Source organism: Homalodisca vitripennis, chromosome 4 (assembly GCF_021130785.1).
Source record: "Homalodisca vitripennis isolate AUS2020 chromosome 4, UT_GWSS_2.1, whole genome shotgun sequence".
Classification (NCBI taxonomy): domain Eukaryota; kingdom Metazoa; phylum Arthropoda; class Insecta; order Hemiptera; family Cicadellidae; genus Homalodisca; species Homalodisca vitripennis.
In genome coordinates, this window is record NC_060210.1 from 174,033,050 (window position 1) to 174,053,789 (window position 20,740).

Below are 20,740 nucleotides of genomic sequence, written 5' to 3' on the forward strand. Positions count from 1 at the left end.
AAATGTAAAGTATGTAACAATAGTAGTATCTCCAGAAATAAGGTGTGACATATTGTATATTTTAGATAATTGAATTTTTAAATCTTTAAAAATCCCATGCTCTTGAGATTTAATGTGTTCTATGTTATATGTATTTGTAGACACCTACGTATATCACTACGAAAACGAATACTAAACTGAATTAAGCATTAAATTTATATTATATTTTGTGGTTCTAAGTCCATCAATATATCATATTCCTTACAATTGTGTTTCAAGGTGTAAAAGAGAGATTTTATCTCAATTAAACCCAAACAGTACAGGCAAATCATGCCATCATATATATTTTGCAATAATAAGTAATATACAAGAAACGTACAATTAAATAAATATTGAAGTGGCAGCTTATTACTTTCTTCCACCACAGTGCTGACAAAATAACTTCCGGTTACTTATAATGATAAACTGATACATTTCCCGCATCCCTTTCGAACAATACAAAAGCAAAGTACGTTATAAATATACTTATGTTGCTGCATAAAACACAATATTTGCTTAAATTGTTGAAATTAAATAAACCATTGTTATCTATTATCCAGAACTCAAACTCGATTGAGAGTGTTGATGTGTATTAGCGCACTTTTCACAACTATTGGAGAGACATAAGCTCTATTGACAACTTGCTGGTTTCCATCTTAGGCTTTCCCGGAAAAGAAAAGGGTGTGATTAGAAATTATATTGAGGAAGACTTTTGGCAAGTAGGTGTTGAAACCGAATCCTATATTCTTAGTACGCTATCAATCGATTCAAACCTTTTATACGCCTAATGCATAGTCATAAAATCATTAAAAAGTGAATTTGATATTAATCAGTTATGCCTTTACAATGATTAATGCAAATAAAATGACATACGGCACTGTGTGAACTTCCAGGAGCTTCGTCTGCCAGTGCCGACGAGCGAGACTATAGCAGCGGTGGCCAGGGAGATGGGAGCTGCCAGCTTTGAGGAGTCGCTGGAGACGGACTCCGAGCCGGCCGAGACAGGGCAGAGAGTGCAGCGGAAGTTGGTGACCGGGGTCGAGGATCTGGGAGACAACACGGAGTACCAGGAATATCAAGGCAAGTATAAGTAGTGTGAACGTTTAACGTCAAGGTTTATAGAATAGATGTGTGGAAATTAACAACTATTTTAGGTGAATTTGAACAAATGAAAGCTAAAAATGATTTAAGTATAGATATTTGTATTTGCTACTAATATTTTATATTTTCAAACTTTTGCTGTTTTCTATATCTTATATTTCTTCAATTATATCAAATTAATTTATAGATAACATATAATGCTCCCGGGGCCAACCAGAGAATATATTAGCTCACATATAGGCTATTACTAAATTTAAAACTGTATAAACGGTTAATTTTATTGCAAAACTTTTATCGGACAGTATTTATTACCGAATTTGAGAACTTAGATAAATCCACATTCCCCAGAGTTTACGTTAATGTTTATAGCTATGAATAACACTAAAATGACAAATTTTGATTTTCCCTTAAGTTTAATGCTGAAAACAAATGGCATATTTACCCATGAAACTCTTAGTCTAACTTCAATGGAAATACGAGTAAAACCCGCCCCTTCCCCTCAATAGCATAAACGAAAACCTTATACGGACAACCAAACTGCTACATGTATTCCTCTAATAGGTTTAGTCATTGAGTTAAATTCCCTGATATCTGAATTTATAGCTCTAAACCCTCAGGTGACACCCCAAATCGTGATAGCATTACGTATCATTTATATCAGTCTTTGCACCAAATCCCACATCACAGCTACAGCTTAATAGTCCTTAATGGTATAGATGGTGTCCTCAATGGTCCTCAATAGGAACCCTTTTCCTGGACAGCAAAATGACTCCAAGCACTCCACAGGTAAATAAATGTAATTTTGGAAAATTTTACACTGTCAGATCCATTTTTATTGTTATGTTGGTCTGAGAGATCAAGATTATACACCTATACAAGGATTTATTCAATGGGACAACCTCGGAAAGACAATCTGGACTGTGAGATGCGCTCAGAGTCTTTGACTCACAAAATTTCAATTTATATAGATATTTCTGTTCTACCCCACCCTATTTAGCTGAGCATTAGAGAAGCCTATCACTTGAGGGGATGGAACATTTTGTTTCTATCTGTCTGTCGGCCTTGTCCTCACGACATCTTAAGAGCTAACTTACTGATAGAACCAAAATTTCGAAGGAAGCTTCATTATTCATTAGGCAACATCGAGTTCTACATGATGGTTTTGTCACTCCATAGGCTGAGCATGTTATACTGTTCTTGTTGGTAACCATGATGGTAACGAGAAAATCTTGGGAAAATAATGTAGTAAGCAAACTGAATATAATCATACAACATTTTAATGTATGGTATAGATGTGAAATCTGGCATACAACCTCAGCCAAACTTCATACGCGACACATGGTGTGGACTATTCCTACCTTCATCTATTAAGCTAACGTGAGCACTGCTGTATTTTCGAAATACACAGTGACTGCTGATGTGTGTTTTACAGAAAAGTATATATTTTACTTAAATAACGTATACAATCTTTCTACATACGCTTATCAAAGATCCAACTATTCCTACCGCTTGTACAATGCAATTTAATGCAACGCATTTACGCATTGTACACTTTTTTAAACTAAAATATTAAGTTATAAAAATGTTTATATCTTTTAAGCATGAGATATAAAAGAGATCTGTTAGCAAAGTTTCGGTTTCTGTATGAAAAGTCATTCAACTGTTCTGTCAATCATGTTTTATCGTTTAGTACCTCAAGCCACAGTACAGTGGTTACGGTACTGACAAAAATGTCAGATTTTTTCAGTTGACTGAAGCAAACTAAACAACAAATAACAAAATTATTGTTGAAATAAGTGCCATCAGTGTAAACAAATATAACTATCGTCCACAGTTTCATTCAATAATTTTGACAGGATTCCTTTTCAGTTATATGTATTTACATTGTCAATACTCGTTGATTTGTGACAAAATTAAACGGTAGAATAATGCCCTTTTCTAAATTATTTACAATTTCTTTGTTCAACTTACGGCCTGTAAAATCATTTATAAAATTGCAGAGTTAAGTTGAAGATTTGGATGCAACTGGAAACTAATACTTTTATGTATTATTTATGGGTTAGTTAAATACTAAGCTTAGCAACTATTTTCTTGTTTGTTAATTACAACACAATAGTAGCAGAACGTGTTATACAGTACCAAAAAAACTCAAATTACGTACATTAAAATTAAGCGTTTGCAATATACATAGCTTTGTTTGATTGAGTGGGCTCAATGATTCTTGTTTATCTTATGAAATATAAACAAGAGTCTGACCTAGTGCTCTATCATTCTGTGTTGGTAATTAGAAAGTAGGCTAGATGAGCTGAGAGGACCGACGTTGATACATGGACGACACGGAATGTCCAAGGAAAAGTGCAGACAATATGCAGTGGTCGAGCAATCAGAGTGAAGGTAGGTGAGGCGAGATGACCCATTGTGTCGAGATGGGCTGAGATAAGTGAGCTGCAGAACACAAACCCACTGACTGACAGACCGGTAACTGCTCCAGCGTCATGCCATTCTACACTGACCACGGCGAGGGCAACTTTTCTACATTGTATAACTGTTCCATTCAGTTGTGAATATATCTTTAATACTATCAAACTCTGTATCGTTGGGCAATTCAAGTAACTTGCATTGGTTTCAAACTTATATAAGGAAGGTATTAACATTGTTTTAGCTGACCAGGTCTTTAACTTTTTTCACATATGTCACTGGATGCTTTACAGTAAAGATGATGTCAAATTGGTAAAGTAAAATTTGACTCATTCATTGTTTGCATTATTTTAGACATAACACAATGTTTCAATTTTGTTAAGGTGTAAACTTAATATCGGATGCAAATTTATATTGAAAGTCTTTCCAGTTGATGATTTCAACATTAGAGATTTTTTCATTTATACCATCAAAATGAAAATACAAAAATCAACACGGTAAAATCAATACTGGAGGAGTAGTTTGTTCTTACCAGAAAGTTAAGATAGAATCTTTTAATATGGAATCAATACAATCACTGTACCAGGAATCGAAATAGCTGTTCTTGTCACTCCGGGCATTGAATTACGTTTTTACATTTACACAATTTTATATAAAAGTTTGGACAAACTTCTTTAAACATTATATAAAACATCTCGAAAAAGAAACTATAATAATGTCGGATATCCGTTTTATTGCGTTTACAAATATTTTGTTATCATTATTGTGTGTTTAAGAATTAAAAGGTCTGAATGCATTGATTCGGTGGATTAGATTTTTCAATGTATGTCTGTTGTACTACATAATGCTACCATGGGCATTCTAAACAAACCACTTTTGATCAACGTTTTAAGTGGGAAAAATTTGTTTTGCAGTTATACACTTCGAAAATAAAACACATTCAATATATTCTTTTTAATTGTCTTAGATAACAAATTATTTCAAGAGCCTTTTTCTAATACATTTTAAAATGCTTACTTTTTATACATAATAACCTTAACGTGTTTATAAAGGTTTTAGACTCAGGGATTTCTTACGTAACTAGAGAGTCGTGTATTCACAAATATGATCTTACAACCAATGTTATAGTATTGACAATATTGACAAAATATTACTTATATATCTATGAGGCAACATATTTTAAGTTAAGGACTAGTAACAGGCTGATATTATATGGGTGCTGTAGGTATGATTATGTGTGGAAACTTAACAACGACACAGTATATATAGCCGTCTCGTCAAGGTGGCCTAAATAACGTCCCTGAGCAATAATATTCTTTTCTAGAATGTTACTTTTGTAAAATTGAATAATTATCTTAGGTAAATGTAATATTAGTACTAATTTTACCGGATATCTCGTGTTGTGTGTAATGGTCCTTACTTGTTATATACTGTATTAATCTCCCTGTAATAGGCACACAGAGTGAAGTAACTTATGAGCCGTGTGTGGCTGCAGGTGTGATGGGGAGACCCGGGGTCGACTTCCCAGTGTTGCCGAGCATCCCGTCCACCAGCTTCAGCTGTCGGGCGGTGCGTAAGCCGGGCTACTACGCCGACCTGGACACCGACTGTCAGGTGAGGAGGCCGAACTGCAGTCTCTTACTACAATCTTATAGAAGTATATTAACGAATGCGACTTTTCTTTGTTTCCAAACGCATAGAATAAACACTTTTGTCATTGTTAAGACGTTCCTAGAAAAACCACTGATACACATATCTCAGGAGAAGTAAATGCATCCCTATAACCTTATCTTACAATCACTTACAATTTATGTTCCATTTACATGATTGATTAATCAGTGTATAACTTAACTCTATCTGTTATTAGAAGAAGAAATCTGAGGATTTGTGTCTTATAAGCACAGTGTCTTACTATCAATGTAGTACATTTTATTTAAAGAAGCTTCTAAACTACAGTAAAATGTTCTTCTCCTCATAAACGATGCCTGGAACGCGATGTGCGATGTGTGTTTGGGTTTTACACCTCAGCTGCTTCGTGACTACTTGTGAGGGTTCTATAAGGTAACCACGTGAATATTAGTAGGAGACATGTGGGAGAGGGCCGAGGGTGTAAGTTTGATTGTCATGTGAATTATAAGGAATCAATACTATTGCAGCGCTACCTTCTTATCGTTAATGCTGGCATTACTTAATTTACTTAAAGCCTTAAATATCCCGTCATATGATCGAAACATGCTCCCAAATTTCCAGTTTGTATCTGAATTCTGTCACCTATTTGAATTGTCACAATGCATTAGTTATTTGGTTAATAATAATCGTTATTTATATATTTTTAATCTATATATATATATATATATATATATATATATATATATATATATATAGATTAAATTTTGTTTAGATTTCGAAACCTAGCACAAATTTTATAGTTACTTTAATTAATATGATACTCACAATGAATAATTTTAAATTTAGAGATCAAAATTACCTACAAGTTAATGGTACAGCAATGGGAACTAGGATGGCACCTTCCTATGCAAACCTATTTATGGGTAAGCTCGAAGAAGATTTTCTGAAATCTCAGCCACACAAACCTCTCGTTTGGCTGAGATTTATAGATGATATTTTTGTGATCTGGGAACATGGTAAAACTTTATTGGAAACTTTTTTAAAACAACTCAATTTATTTTCATTTTTAAAATTTACTTGGAATTTTTCTTCTAAGACTGTAACCTTTTTGGACTTAGACATTTTTATACAACACGGCTATCTAAAGACAAAAATTCATGTAAAGGAAACTAATACCATGCATTACCTACACTATAACAGTTGCCATCCTGTTCACATCAAAAAGTCCATACCAAAAACCCTATCAATCCGAGCAAAAAATTTATGTTCAAACAACTCGGATTACCACCATTATATAGAAACATTATCTAAAGCTTTTACTGCTAGGAACTACCCTACCAAGATTATTAGAAATCAAATTAACAAATCGAAAATAAATAACAACAGCAGCATGAACAAGAACAATTATACAGATGATCCTAAATGTATTACGCAATATTTCCCGGGGCTACATAAAACTAACAATATATTAAACACGGCCTACAACATTTTAGAATCATCCCCTTTGACAAATAGTTTGTTTTCAAAACCCCCGAGAATTATTTTTAGTAAAGCCCCTAATCTGAAGAACCTTCTGGTAAGACCTAAATTATTGCCTAACCAAATTCCAAATTCAGATGCTGATCAAAAGTTTTTAGGTTGCCATTCTTGCGAAGACAAGCGTTGTGCTACATGCAAAATTCTAAATCCTTCTAAAACTTTTACAAGTAGCACAACTAATAAAACATACCAAATTTCAAATAACATTAACTGTAAATCGAAAAATGTAATCTATCAGTTGCTTATCTACTGTCTATATGGTAAATTTTGTCCCAAGGACTATTTTGGATTAACGACAAATCCCTTACATATTAGGATGAATAACCATCGGTCTTCATCCAACAGACAAGACGACAAATTGGTTTCGCAACATGCATTGGCTCATAACGAAATATTTAATAATTGTTACACATTAAAAGGGATTTGTAAAGTACCAGAAGATTCTTCAAAAATTCAATTAGAAAATTTAGAACAAGCATATCAATTAGTCACTAAGTCAAAATTACCTTTTGGATTAAATAAGAAATGATCTGTTAAAATAGTCTAAATTAATCTAGCAAATCTAAAACAATGTATTGTCTATATTTAAATTTATTAATTTTATTAAAATTTTATTAATTTTTTATGAATGTACAACTACAAAACTACAAAATTGTTAATATTTAATTTAATTTTATGCTGTTAGAACGCCTTTTATGTTATTAATCTAAATTTTAATTTTAATATAAAGCCATTTTTAGTATAATATACCAAGGAGTTTATAAATTACAGTATAAATCAGAATAGAATATTTCAGCTGATTATAAAAATTCATATGTTTACTTTTAATTCTTACATTATATACACTTTTTGTACCTTTTTGAAAACGACATAAAAGTCGAAATATTAAAGGATTTATATATATATATATATATATATATATATATAAATGAATGTTTGTGTGTTTGTCCTTAAACTAGATGACCGATCATTATGAAAATTAATATGTATATGGTAAACGGAGAAGGTTTATAACCTATGCCCATTGATGTAACTAGCCACCAGGCAGCGCTGCTAAAGATAAAAGTTTTCAAAGCTCCTGCACATTATAAACTGCAATTACGAGACAGTAACGTATAATAGCCTAACACTGTTTGAAGGCGCTAAGTTATTATGTACATTTGTCTTTAAAATAAATTTCTGGATGAACTTAAAGGTTGAGTGTTATACCACTTTAGAATAAAGTACATACACGTGTACAATGGCTATAAAGATACACTTTTTACAGATTTTCTTGATCGTGGCAACAAGGTAAACTCTAAATCGGCGTAGGAAATATAATTCACTTGAACCAGAAATGCTCATGCACAGGCCAAGCTCACGAAAAGCGTGCGAAGCCGCGGGAACCAGCTAGTAATACATAAAATTCTCTTAATTGCTCTAATATCCAAACCAGGGTCATTCTGTTTAATATCGATTACGGTTCCCTTACATCTTCATAACCAACAGAACTTTAGAACATCCCATTGTTTCCTAAGTTATAGCATTAAGTATTCTCATCTGTATTATACTCTCACACAATCTTGTATTTAACAATAATATTAATTGTGATTTATTTCGTAAAATAATAGATTGATCAATTATACGAAGCTTACTTTATGATTCAAGCCTCGAACGTTATTCTTCCTACATTGTTTTGTTAGGCTCCATGTGACAACGAAAAGCCTCCTACTGAAGTAACGGTGAAAAGTCTTCACAGTTTCGAGCTGTTGTTAATCTAGATAAACCAATTAGATTAATAAATGTTTGATCGTGCTGGTGTAGAGTAGGGATTCAGCATTCCCTACTCTACTGGGTAATATCTTAGCGCTAATGTATCGCCTTGGGAATATGAACAGGCCAGGTTTGAACAAAGTTGATGGAACCCACGTGTTAGTTGTACTAGTAGCATGCCTATATTTGTATTATACGAGTTGTGTCACCTGTGTGTGTTACGTGCCACCGCACCGACACATCCATACACAATTGAGCCAGTCTGTCCTGACATGACGGAAGCGTCAATGATTGTCTGAGCTCATTGTCAGTAGTTGTCACCTAACCTCACAGTGGGAAGGCTGGTTACCTCAAAGAAGTGCACAATGAAGTGGACGCCTTGAATGAACAGTTCACCTCGGTTACATTGTTGGCGTGTTTTAAGACGGACGACCGATTTCACGTAAAAACCTCGAATGATAGAGAAAGTTTGGATATTTTCGGCCATAATATAATTTAAACTCTTACAATACTCAATTTCCAGTATATTATATCTAACTTGGTATGTAACATAATTTTCAAAATAAACTAGTTTACTATTTATTAGCTTATTCAGCAGTGTAATAAACTACAGCCTTTTTTATAAAGGTATTAAACATAACGTTTAAAATTTAGATTTTAGATTTTGATGCACTAATCCAAATCCAAATTACCTACGATTGGTACTTATTTTAACAATTCTTTCAAACGTTTCTGTGTATGTGAGTGTTCAAAAAGATGAAATAATAAAAAAATACATTGCAAATACTTACAGCCAAATAAAATAAAAATAACATTACTGTTTTACAAATGTTGTAATTAAAATTCTATTATTTGATGTTACTAAAAAAGAAACTGTAAAAGTGTAGTGAAAATGGTCTTTCTTTAAGTATGTGCTTGTAGATACAATGGCGTATATGATACAGTATGATACAGTATATGATACAGTATGATACAGTATATGATACAGTATGATACAGTATATGATACAGTATGATACAGTATATGATACAGTATGATACAGTATATGATACAGTATATGATACAGTAAAACCATCGTCTGTTTACTCAGTATGTAAACTATACTCATTAAATCACAGACTCTTACTCAAAATACCTGACAGTTAAGTATACCGACTCACAAATGGAATGGTCTCTGATGTAAAGGTGTCGCCACAGGCGACTTACAAGTTTGCAGAGTTTAGAATGCTCTGAGTTTAGAATAACTGTTTTAAGAGTTCTTACAATGTAATTTTAATATAATTTGTCTATGCCATCTCGGTTTAGCGGTGAATAATTCCGTGGAAGTTGCGGGTTGCAGCTGCTTCAAGGATTTGTTCCAATTATGTAAACACTTTCGAATTGCGAGATACATTAATATCACCAATAAGTGATGCTTTTGTTTTATTTCTTTCCCGCAATCTATTTTGTACATTATGCATAACACAATGCACACTGCGATAGAAAAAAACAACTAACCTCTTACACTCTCTTTACTCTCTCTTTACACTTTACACACAAGTTCTCGGGAATTTTCTCTGGATGTTTTAGACTTTGGGTTTTCTAGCAGTAGAATCCCAACGCATGAGGTGCACCAGAAAAACCTACTAAATATATACCTCTGCATGTATAAGTTCATACTCTGTGTGTTAACGAGGAAAATTCTGCTAGTCAGGATGTGTTTTCTCACCGTTTTCCAACAAATAAGAATATATTCATGGTAATGAGAAAGCACATCTTTCTTTGGAAAAAAGAGAAAATAATACATCAAGATTTAATCTCTTGTATTGTACATATAATAATGTTGGTAATATTAAGTGTACCTCCAGTTCACCTTCTTCTTAGTGCAGTATTTGAGATCTGACGCTGTCACACACTTTATTCCTGAAATCTGGAGTTATGTAGGTCTGAAGAGATCCTAAAAAGGTAGCGACGAAATGTTATTAAAATGTATTACAAAACATAGAGTAAAAAGTCTTTGTAAGAATTATTTCAAATTTACCTTCATCGTCTATCGAACTTTTATCACAAATAAAGTATTGAGATATGATTCATTAAAGAATTATTGGATCCTAAATTAAAAAGTGATATAACATTCACACTTTTATGATTCTAAAATATGATTATCAGTGTTGTAGCACTAGATGAACGTATTACGTTATAGAATTTATTTATATGGAATAATATTTTTATATATTTACATTCTGTATAAAAAGTTCGTAGATGTGATATAAAAATGTGTTCCCTTAAAAATTGATTCATCCTTGAAATAGAATAGTCTCATTATAAATTGCTATAATTCCACCAAACGCAATACACTTAGTTTAAAAAATATGTGTGAAACATTTATATAAATTATAGTCACGCCGTTCATAAGTATTCTACTGTATTCAGGAGAAAAAATGAACATCTCCACTGGAGCTTCACAATGTTTAGAATATTTAAAAATGATTTGACTCCATGCCAGGATATGTCTTCCGCTGTCAGTAATATTTGTTAATGTTTACTTTGCACTAGTAAAGATAAACAATAATTACAAATATAAACAATAGGTATATCCCACATGAACGTAAATTCTGAGCATGGTCTGTGTTCTGTGTTTGCAGCATAATATTGGTTTCTGTGCTTGGTTTCATTTACAGTATCACTACTCTGCATTAAAAAAACGTTCTCAGACGATAACAATACAGTATATTTAAAATAGATCGAAACTAAAAAAAGCTGTACATTCATTATTATAATCAATAACAAAACTTTCACTCTTAAATTAAAAGATAGCTTCAAGATATTCATACACTATGAATGATATGCATGTTTTAGTAGTATAACTAGTACATAGTAAGGAACTGGTGTTTTTTTATGTGTTACACATGGCTAAATCGAGCACTTTTTTACAGTTTTTACGTTAACTCATGCAATTGTTCCCAGGTGTTCCACATTTGTGACGGTGGACGCAAGATTTCCTTCCTGTGCCCAAACGGAACCATTTTCAGACAGTCCCATCTGATATGCGACTGGTGGTTCCGCGTGGACTGCGGTAAGTCGGTAGAACAGTACGAGGAGAGCGCTGAGCAGCTGGCGGCAGATCAGCGGATATACAAGGAACGAGCGGAGGCCATCAGTCGGGCCATGAACAAGGGAACTCAGTCAGACTTCAGCGTATCCAGCTCGCCACCACCTCCACCCCCACCGCCCAGACGAGAAGAAGGTCGTCAGAGGTTTAGGTCCGATACTCACATTGACGCACCGGCTTTTGCTACGGCCAGACAAAACTTTGAGAATAGACAGAATGCGAGGAAACAAGGTTCGTTTATCAGAAGACAACAGAAATCTCAAACGGGAACTCAATTTGATACTAACCAAGATCAGAACTTAAACCAACTGCAGTACAAATCTTCTGAAGAAATAAGAGGAATCAACACCGGCATTGAAGAAAAAGAGCAGCAAGTTCTTTCTGAGACGGCATCTTTTGCGAGTAGCAGAGGGGGTCGCTTTGGGAATCAGTTATTCCAAAGTCAATTTTTAACTCCTAGCTCACAACAAGTTAACAGTTTTATCTCAACTAGTGTTAGTCCAAGCAATATAAACCTATTGAGCCAGAGTTCTCCATCAAAACCTCTAACACAAAATAATTTCCAGTCCAGTTCACAGCAGCAATCGATATCAACTGTAAACAGCTATATTTCGAATCCGACAACACCTCTGCCTTTCAAACCGAATACGCCACCAGCGCCGGTTGCTCCATCGAGGAATCTTCGACCAGAAGGACGGTTGCTACCAACTTCTTCGCAAAACAACAACATTAGGCCTAGTTCATCTCAAAATAACTTTTTCAGGAATAGTAAATCATCCAATAATGCTCAGAATGGTAGATCTACAAAGCAACCAATATATAGAACAACTCCAAATAGTGCTACTAATCAAATTGGATTATCTACGCCCACTATTGCCAAGAATGAGTTTATACAGATAAATTCTTTGCAGACTCCCTCACCACTTCAAAGTAATTTTGCGAGACCAAGTCCTGATCTTAAACCTCCTGAACCGAGTCAGGTTTCTATTCAAAACAACGGTGTCTTAAATACACGTAAACAAGTAAACACGTTATCAACAAATCAAAATAATAAGAATAATGCAAATTTTAATAGAAATCGATTTTCCACTTCAACTACAACGCGGCAGTTATTCCCGTCTTTAGTCAACACTTTTTCTTCGCCAACAACAGCGTCTCCTTTTGATGAAGCAGTTTCTCAGAGAAGGCAAAAACAGAGACGATTTACTAGTACCACTCAAAAACCGGTGTTTACTGTTAAGTTTAGATCAAGCAAAGCTTTCTCTTACGTTGAACTAGAGCGAACACAAACTACTCCAGAAACAACCACAAGTCCAAGTTCCGTTCAACCAATCAGCACAATTCAACAAGATTTTAGCTCCCCTCTAGACAATCTCCAAACCAATAATTCATCGACGAAGGAACCTTTTTCATCAATTTCATCTATAAGTTATGACATTCCAACATCCCCCGAAGACAGACAATTGTCATCAGTCAACACTGCGGAAGATGGCCAATACGATACTACAGAAACTTACTTCCCAGAAAATAAATATGAAACTGAGTGGGCACCTACACGATCACAAAGTAGTAGTGATTTCTCATCTCATGGTTCTTCACTGACAACATTAAATTCTGTAACAACAGACAGTCAATATTCTTCTGAAGTAACAAAGAGTAGTTTTGAAGATCAGCAATCAACACAACAGCTGGTGTCTCGTAATAATGAAACGTCACGTTTAGATAAACTTGACAGTTTCAGCAACATTGATCCGGCTGAAATAAACCTGCTGCCATCTGAACGCAAACCTAAGAGCAGACCCGATTTAATAATTCCGGAATCTTCTGGCCCTAACGCTTTGCACACTCTTGCTTTATATTATGCTACATCAGAGTCAGATTCAGGCACTACACCAACGTACACTTCAGATGATACACTGTCATCTCAGGCAGAGGGAGATTTAGAACTCCGTAATGATAACGTTGTAAATAAGTCAAATTCAGATGACGTCCAAAAGAATGTTATTGTTAAGCAAAAAAGCAAGGTTTCCGATGAAATTCTTCTTCGATCTCACTCTGGTAGCCCAGATAATGAATCGGAGATTGATGATACACAATCAAAAGTAGAGTCTTCTGATGCCTTGAAGGATTTATCTTCAGTGTTGACAAAGGCTACGAAAGATTCTTATTCAATGCTTTTCAATGAGACTACTGATGAACATATCCATGCAGATAATACATCTTGTACTAACGATGACGATACATATGATCTTGATATAGCAAAGGAAGTTTTGCCAGATAAAGAGTTAGATTTTAAAAACGATGCAAAGAATGATTTGGAGAGTGAACAAAGTCGTGGGATAGTACAACCAACACAATCAGCAAAGAAAACGTCCCGTCTGTTTTCTTCATTAGACGACCTTCCAGACGAACTTAAATTGAGAGATTCAACTGACCTTCGAGAACTAGCGCAGGTATTTAGTAGGGCATTATCAGCATATCTTGAGGATCCTGATTCTTTCCGTCGAATTTTATCTGAAGTACGGCCAACTGAACCAACAAGCTCAAATACACAAACTACAACTTTGGCTTTAGAAGAAAATGAAGATGAAGTATTAGACTTTTCCGATGCATCGGGCACTGGTCCAAGACTTATCCATAATAACCTTAACATTCCAAGAAACTCTGAAGATTCAATAAATGCTTTGGATATTGAAAAAATAAACGACTTAGCACAAGGTGAAAACATGACTGAACTTTCGCAAGACATTGTACTGCCATCTGAGAATGCCGAAAATACTGATTACCAAGCATATACTACAACTAAACCCACATCAATAGCAGTCGATATAAATCTCCTTTCTCGAAATTCCAACATCAAGAATGAAGCTTTAGAAGAGGAGTCATATTTTCCTACTGCAGGTGGAGTAGATGACAAAAGCAGGCCTAGATATGGAGGGTTCCACAATAATTCTGTAAATTTCGATTACAAGCCTTATGGATCCGATGTATCAGAAACCGTAACAGGAAAACCGATAACGGTAGCTTCTTACGTAACTGAGGGATCTACATTTAGAACTACGATTGATGAATCAGGAAGGTTAGAATTCTTCAATAACAATGTATCAACTTTATCATCAAATCAAATTGAAATAGAATCGATCCCTGATCAATTAGGCATAGTTCCCGCAGAAGCTATCAATTCTTTACTAGACCATGATAAAGATTGTAACACGCCTACACATTCTCATGAAAATGATTTTGAAAACGACAATGTATCTTTTGATATAAAGAAAAATAAAAATCCTAGAAGTGATGAAGAAGACATTTATGACAAAAATACGGGCGAAGAGAAAGTACTTGTAGCTTCTGGAAGCCAGTCTTTTGTTTCAAGAGACAATATTGTTCGCTTGATTGGATCAAAACAAAATGTTGATTATAAACCTAACTCCGACAAACTTTTAAACACGAAACAAACACAGTCAACTGAAGCGATAACAGAGTTGCAATCAACAACACCAGCAAATAATAGAGGGTCCATCAGATTTGGCCCTCCAACATCTGCTGACCGCTCAGATATATCAAGTTTTAGAAGAAGACCTCTTAAGGAAGTAACATTCCAGAATGTTAATCTTGGTAATGGAGTTACTTTGGAAAGGACCAAAACCATAAGATATTCGACTCCTGAGATAAGAGATATTTACAGATCTACTATATCGCCTGCAATTTCTGAAGAAGGTATTAACCCACTGTCAATCAATGAGCAGTTAGGGTTCGTTTCAGAAGAAGTTGAGTCTACTACAAAGTATCCATCTACACAATCCTTAAGTACAAGAAATATGGTGAGAGCTACTACATATCACCCAAGTTCTCCTAAAAAATCGGATTATCCTGACCCTCGTGGGTCTCTACGCGATTCTTGGCAATGGAATGCAGAAACAGCAAATGACTTAGAAACCACAAAAATACTTGACAATCTTTCAGGAACACCTCCAAACATAAATAGTAACAATGCCTCTCGAAATGGAAAAGATTATCAGTCATATTCATTCTCCACCTTTGCTTCGACACTTTTACCACCCAATGTTACAATGGAAACTGCTGAGGAAAGCATGTTAGAACAAAAAGCGGAAGAGATATTTGGAAAACTTAACAAAACTAGTGCTGATATGTTAATGAACGTTATGAATCAAGCAGAATCAAACATGACCGTTCGACGCCTAGTTTTGCTGCTGGTTGCAGATCGGAACGGTAGAGAAAGAAAATCATATGAGGAATCTCGCGCACAATTAATACAAGCACTGCTTAAAACATCCGAGAAAATGGACGACCACACATCCTCTTTAGAACATACCACAGAATATCAATCAGATAATCAGTCAAACAAGAAATCAGGACGAACGAGGAATAGAGGAAGAAATTTTTCGACTTTATCACCTACTTCCTTTACAACAACCCAAAATACAAGGGAAAGAGGTTCAAAAACCTTCAGTGGTACACAATCGGATGCTTTAACAAGTTCGAGTCCTGAACAAAAACCTGAACCTCAATATCTGAGATCACCAAATCTATTTCCGTCAAACCCCTCTGTAACATTTGGTGCTGACCCAGATGCTAGGGCTGTGGAGTTACTCAAATCCTTGTACAATCTTGCTGCAAGATGGGGATAAAAATACTCACACTGTGATAAATCTACCGAGTCTCGATCCAAAGGCAGTGTGTTCATGACGTTCAATCCTAGGATCAATTTCCCCAATAAAGTCTTGTACGTAATTCAACTGTTCCCTCGGTTGGACTAGTCAATCAGTGCTAGGATCCTTCCTGGATATATTTTTATGATTACTGGATCTTCAATTTAGAAGCTCTACTGATCATGAATGTAATTCCTGTTGTAAATAATCAAACTGTTGATATTTATACATACTTTCACATCGGTTACCAAGCTCCTGATCTTGACAAGAGATATTATCGTATGTTAAGGATACGAGAGATTGTCGTACCTCACATGATATTAGTGCAATAATATAATAAGCTGTATTATATAGATTTATTACTTTTATACATTAGTTATAATGTTTTCTGTAAGATGTTTACAAATTCAGTAAGACTGTTGTATTTTCTACGATTTTTACGTTAGTTTCACATTCAACCAAGTGAATTAAAAACGTTTATTATTAAAGTTATTTCATTTTATTTTTAATCATCGTAATTTGTGTTCAATGTTTAAGTATCATTCACACAATACGAAACTAAATTAAGAAATTAAATCTCTTAAATATTTTCTAACAAATAACAGAACCGTTACTGAAAGAAGTAAATTATGGATGTATTTTTTAAGATTTTGTTTTAGATTAGTAATATTTTTTGTACTGTTACTTGCCATTGCCTATTTAACTAAGTCTGTTACGTGTGTGTATGATGTGTATATGAAATTTGCTAAAATTTTAGTGTAATATAAATTGTAATTATATAAGTATGTAAATGTTGTTGTGCGTTTTTATTTATTTTCCTAATTCAACATAAAAATATTTATGAAACAAAATCACTTCCAATAAAGAAAATAAACATTTGATCCAATAAAACATTTGTGTTGCTGCACACTCATATGCATTTTTTAAATTCCCTAACTACTTTACTAATTACAAATTGTATTTATTTACTCCCTCACATAAAATGCATATTCAATAAATTTCACATGAAACATTCCCTATACAGACTACAGGTCTTGGTGAGTGGAAGAGTCCACATATCAGTCTTACCTTAAAACAGAATGCTTCATTGTATGGCTTTTATAAAAAAAGTGCAACACATTTATTTAAGATTGTATCAATAAATTATTATATAAAGAGAATATACATCTACTAACTATAGACACGCTCAACCACATATAAGGTTAACTGTCCAATGATGACAATCCAATCACACAAGTTAAGCAAACCCAATACTTTTAAGAATCATATGGACACCATTTTCAAATAATTTCTATTAGCTAGCTACTCAATCAATAATTAGTATTGCGAATCAGTCAGTACCACCGCAGCAGCACCACCCAGACAGTACTCGACTACGCTTTCACCCCAGCCTCCAGTATGTTCTTGGGTATATTTTTGTAAAGTACATGAGCTATGTGGCTAGAGTTACATTTTCTTAACCAAAAACACAAAATATAAATATCACTATACAATGAAATGTGTTGTATGCTTAAAATTTGTATGTTGTTCATGTATACATATAAGCTAAATTTCAAAAAGTGATTCCAAAACACCCAGTAAAGCTGAAAGCAAGAATGATCTAATAAATTACGAGAGACTGTTAATTTTGAATCATGAAAGATATAAACTCTTTAGTTTTGTTGTACACACCCTAACAATTATAATGTCTTCTATAGAGGATAAGTAGAGTAAACAGTATTCAACTGTAGTACAAAAATTTTGAAACCATTGGAGAAAGAGACAAAAATTTAAATGTACAAAATGTTTATTTTTTAAAGACCTTTCTAATTATGTACAACACAACCTAGGTTGCTATTTGACGATGTATTTCAAAATTCTATGTATTTAAAAAATGTGTAAATTTTGGGGTAGGGTGGCATTTGATAATTTTCGATAAGCCGTCTCATCATTAGTTTTGAATAAAAATATCGTCTCTCTACATTTGTGCAGGTAGTTGCAATAAATTTACCCACAAACCCCTGATTTTTTAACGTTTTGGTGTACCCTGTACATAAGCGGCAAGATAGGTTCAAACTTTTTGCATAAAAATAATCAGTGAAGAAATACCTTTAAAATGAGGTATAACAACATACCTTTACATTTGAAACTTTTCCAAAAACCACCCCTGCCCCCCCCAAAAACTACCCGTTTGGGGAGTTTTAGAGATTTCAAAATAATTTCTCCGAATTCTTTGGGATGGAAATATGGGGGTTTAAGTTGTTATGAATAATCTACCTCGTTTGGTTTGGCCGCTATACGTACTGTACGGGTGGTCTGCCTCACCCTGTATTTTATGAACATTGAAGTTGGATACGTACTCAGAAGAGGAATATTTCTTATTTGTTCCGCTGGAATATATTTCAACATTTAGTTTTAAAATACAATAATATCTGAATAATTGAGTTCTTCTACACGCTTGTATTGCTAATGTAATGAATACCTTACTGATGTGCTGAATATACTTAAGCAACTCCACACTGCAATAGGTAAACTATCAAGAATTTGACCTATTTGTACAGAGTGAACGTAAAGTCGGAAAGTCACGTGAACAATGAACAATGTATTATCACGCTCAGCTTTTTAACTGTGAAATACGATAAGCAAAAATTGTTACTTTTTTATTTTTTTCTAACCACTACATTAGAGAAGAGCTGTAAAGATTTGTTTCATGGTGAACGACAAATCTATTACCAACCTCAGCTTACTTATAACCGATCAATGAAAATTGTTGGACTTCCGGCTCTTTTCTTAGAGTTCAATAATCATGTGACGATATTTCACGTACTATTCGTCAATTGGATGGCAAGTAAAGTAGAGTTTGATAGTGAAAATTCATATTACAGATATATTGTGACTATATACACTAGCGGTTACCGACAGTTAAGCACGCAACTACTTATACTACTTAGGAAAAGCGCTCATGGTGTAGTATGATGGAGTCCCATTAAACTTTCCAAACTTAAGTAGGAATACATCAAGTACATATTATGTTAGTAATCAAGAGTAAGAGGATCAGATTTTGGCCTAATTCTTATATCATGTTTTGCTCTTGTATGACTATTCCTGGTTCCAATTATAATTACGTTAATTTTATTCCCATCGCCATAGCTGCCTTGTTGCTCCGATCAAGAATAAATACATAATGTATCAGAAACCTACTTCGGTAAGGGGTGTTTACTTATCCTGTCATATACTTCCAGCGCCATAGTCTATACTATGCTTTGCTTTCCCGGTGAGAAAATATACATACTTAGCACTAAGAAGGCTACTTCAGATAAAACGTGTCTAATTTCTAATCGATTAAATTAGTGAATTACACAGTGAATACACCGTAAGTGTACGGTGTCACAGTTTTCTTAGGTTGTTGAATTATTGCCCCGATCAAAAAGTTCTCCGATCAAAAAGCTCTTCTAATCTACTTCCGGTTTAAGATATTTCCAGTCTAATTCCCAGAAGAGTTCACTTTTGGCTATTTTATACCTTCAAGTTATAACTACACTGGGTACAGAAAAAACGTATGTCACTTAAATCTGGGCAACCCTATGGATGTCCAGGAGTGGCACATCACTCACAGCAAATGCCTAGATGCTGGGGTTCAAGGGCAGATCGATAGGTCTAGTCTACAGCGGGAGATGACTGTTGGGGTTGACGGGGGGGGGGGTTAAGTGTGTCAAATGTTCAAGCTAGCTTAGACATGAGGCCGCGCCACTCTCTGCACCTTTGATTGGACAGGCTGGTTCAGAGTCGGTTTCCCTTTTTTTTTCGAGAATACATGACTGAGATTAATACCCTAATTTTCCTTCTCATAGATCCTTTTTGGCACGAGTTGGCCCCTACCCCAACTGTATCCATCTAGAATATGCTGTCACTCCAGAAGCAACACAAAGGTCCTGTGGAATTTCTAAGCTTCTTGTAATAAGAGAACAAAAAAGATACTTCCAGTATCATGGTTAGTTTGCCTCGTTATCCCAATGAATAAAATAATGCATACAAACGTAGAATGAGAAACTTATTAATATCTAAAAGAAAATCCTACCTAATTCCAAACTATTTCCGATATAAGGTATAAAACTGTATTAAGTTCATGCAACATTTCAAAATAGTCATTTATTTGGCTTTACGTGTCATAAATCTTGTTATTCTTCGGACTGCAGTTTAGTAAGAAATAGATCTTTGGGTCATGTTATTGTTCATTTCACCGTGTTCTAGTAAGCCACTGTTAAAATTCCATTTCTAAATGGCATAGAAACCCACCAGTTTGGAGTATGTTAAATGAAAACAGTCACAGATTTTTTTATTAAGTTTGGTTTTATAAAAGTATTTAAATAATATTTACACTGCATTAGATGTTTTAATTCGTCACTGGTTCAAAATTTAGATTTTAACTGGTCAATCACTATATACTTAATACTTTCTAAATTTAACCTAAGCAGATTAAGTTCAGCCTCTTTGACGAACTTCAACTGAAGGTGTCAACAGCTATTTAGTGTCAGTTAAATTT

The 20,740-nt window shown here is 34.3% G+C and overlaps 1 protein-coding gene across 1 annotated transcript in view; it reads left to right on the plus strand.

Annotated features, from left to right (window-relative positions):
- The window catches only part of LOC124360678, a 31,027-nt gene extending 14,014 nt beyond the window's left edge, over window positions 1–17,013 (plus strand). The window contains exons 2-4 of the mRNA XM_046814500.1: window positions 912–1,098; window positions 5,033–5,151; window positions 11,404–17,013. Coding sequence (XP_046670456.1) covers window positions 966–1,098; window positions 5,033–5,151; window positions 11,404–16,197 — 5,046 coding nt within the window. The 5' untranslated portion in view covers window positions 912–965 and the 3' untranslated portion in view covers window positions 16,198–17,013. The remainder of the gene's footprint in view (window positions 1–911; window positions 1,099–5,032; window positions 5,152–11,403) is intronic.
- The last annotated feature ends 3,727 nt before the right edge of the window (window positions 17,014–20,740 follow it).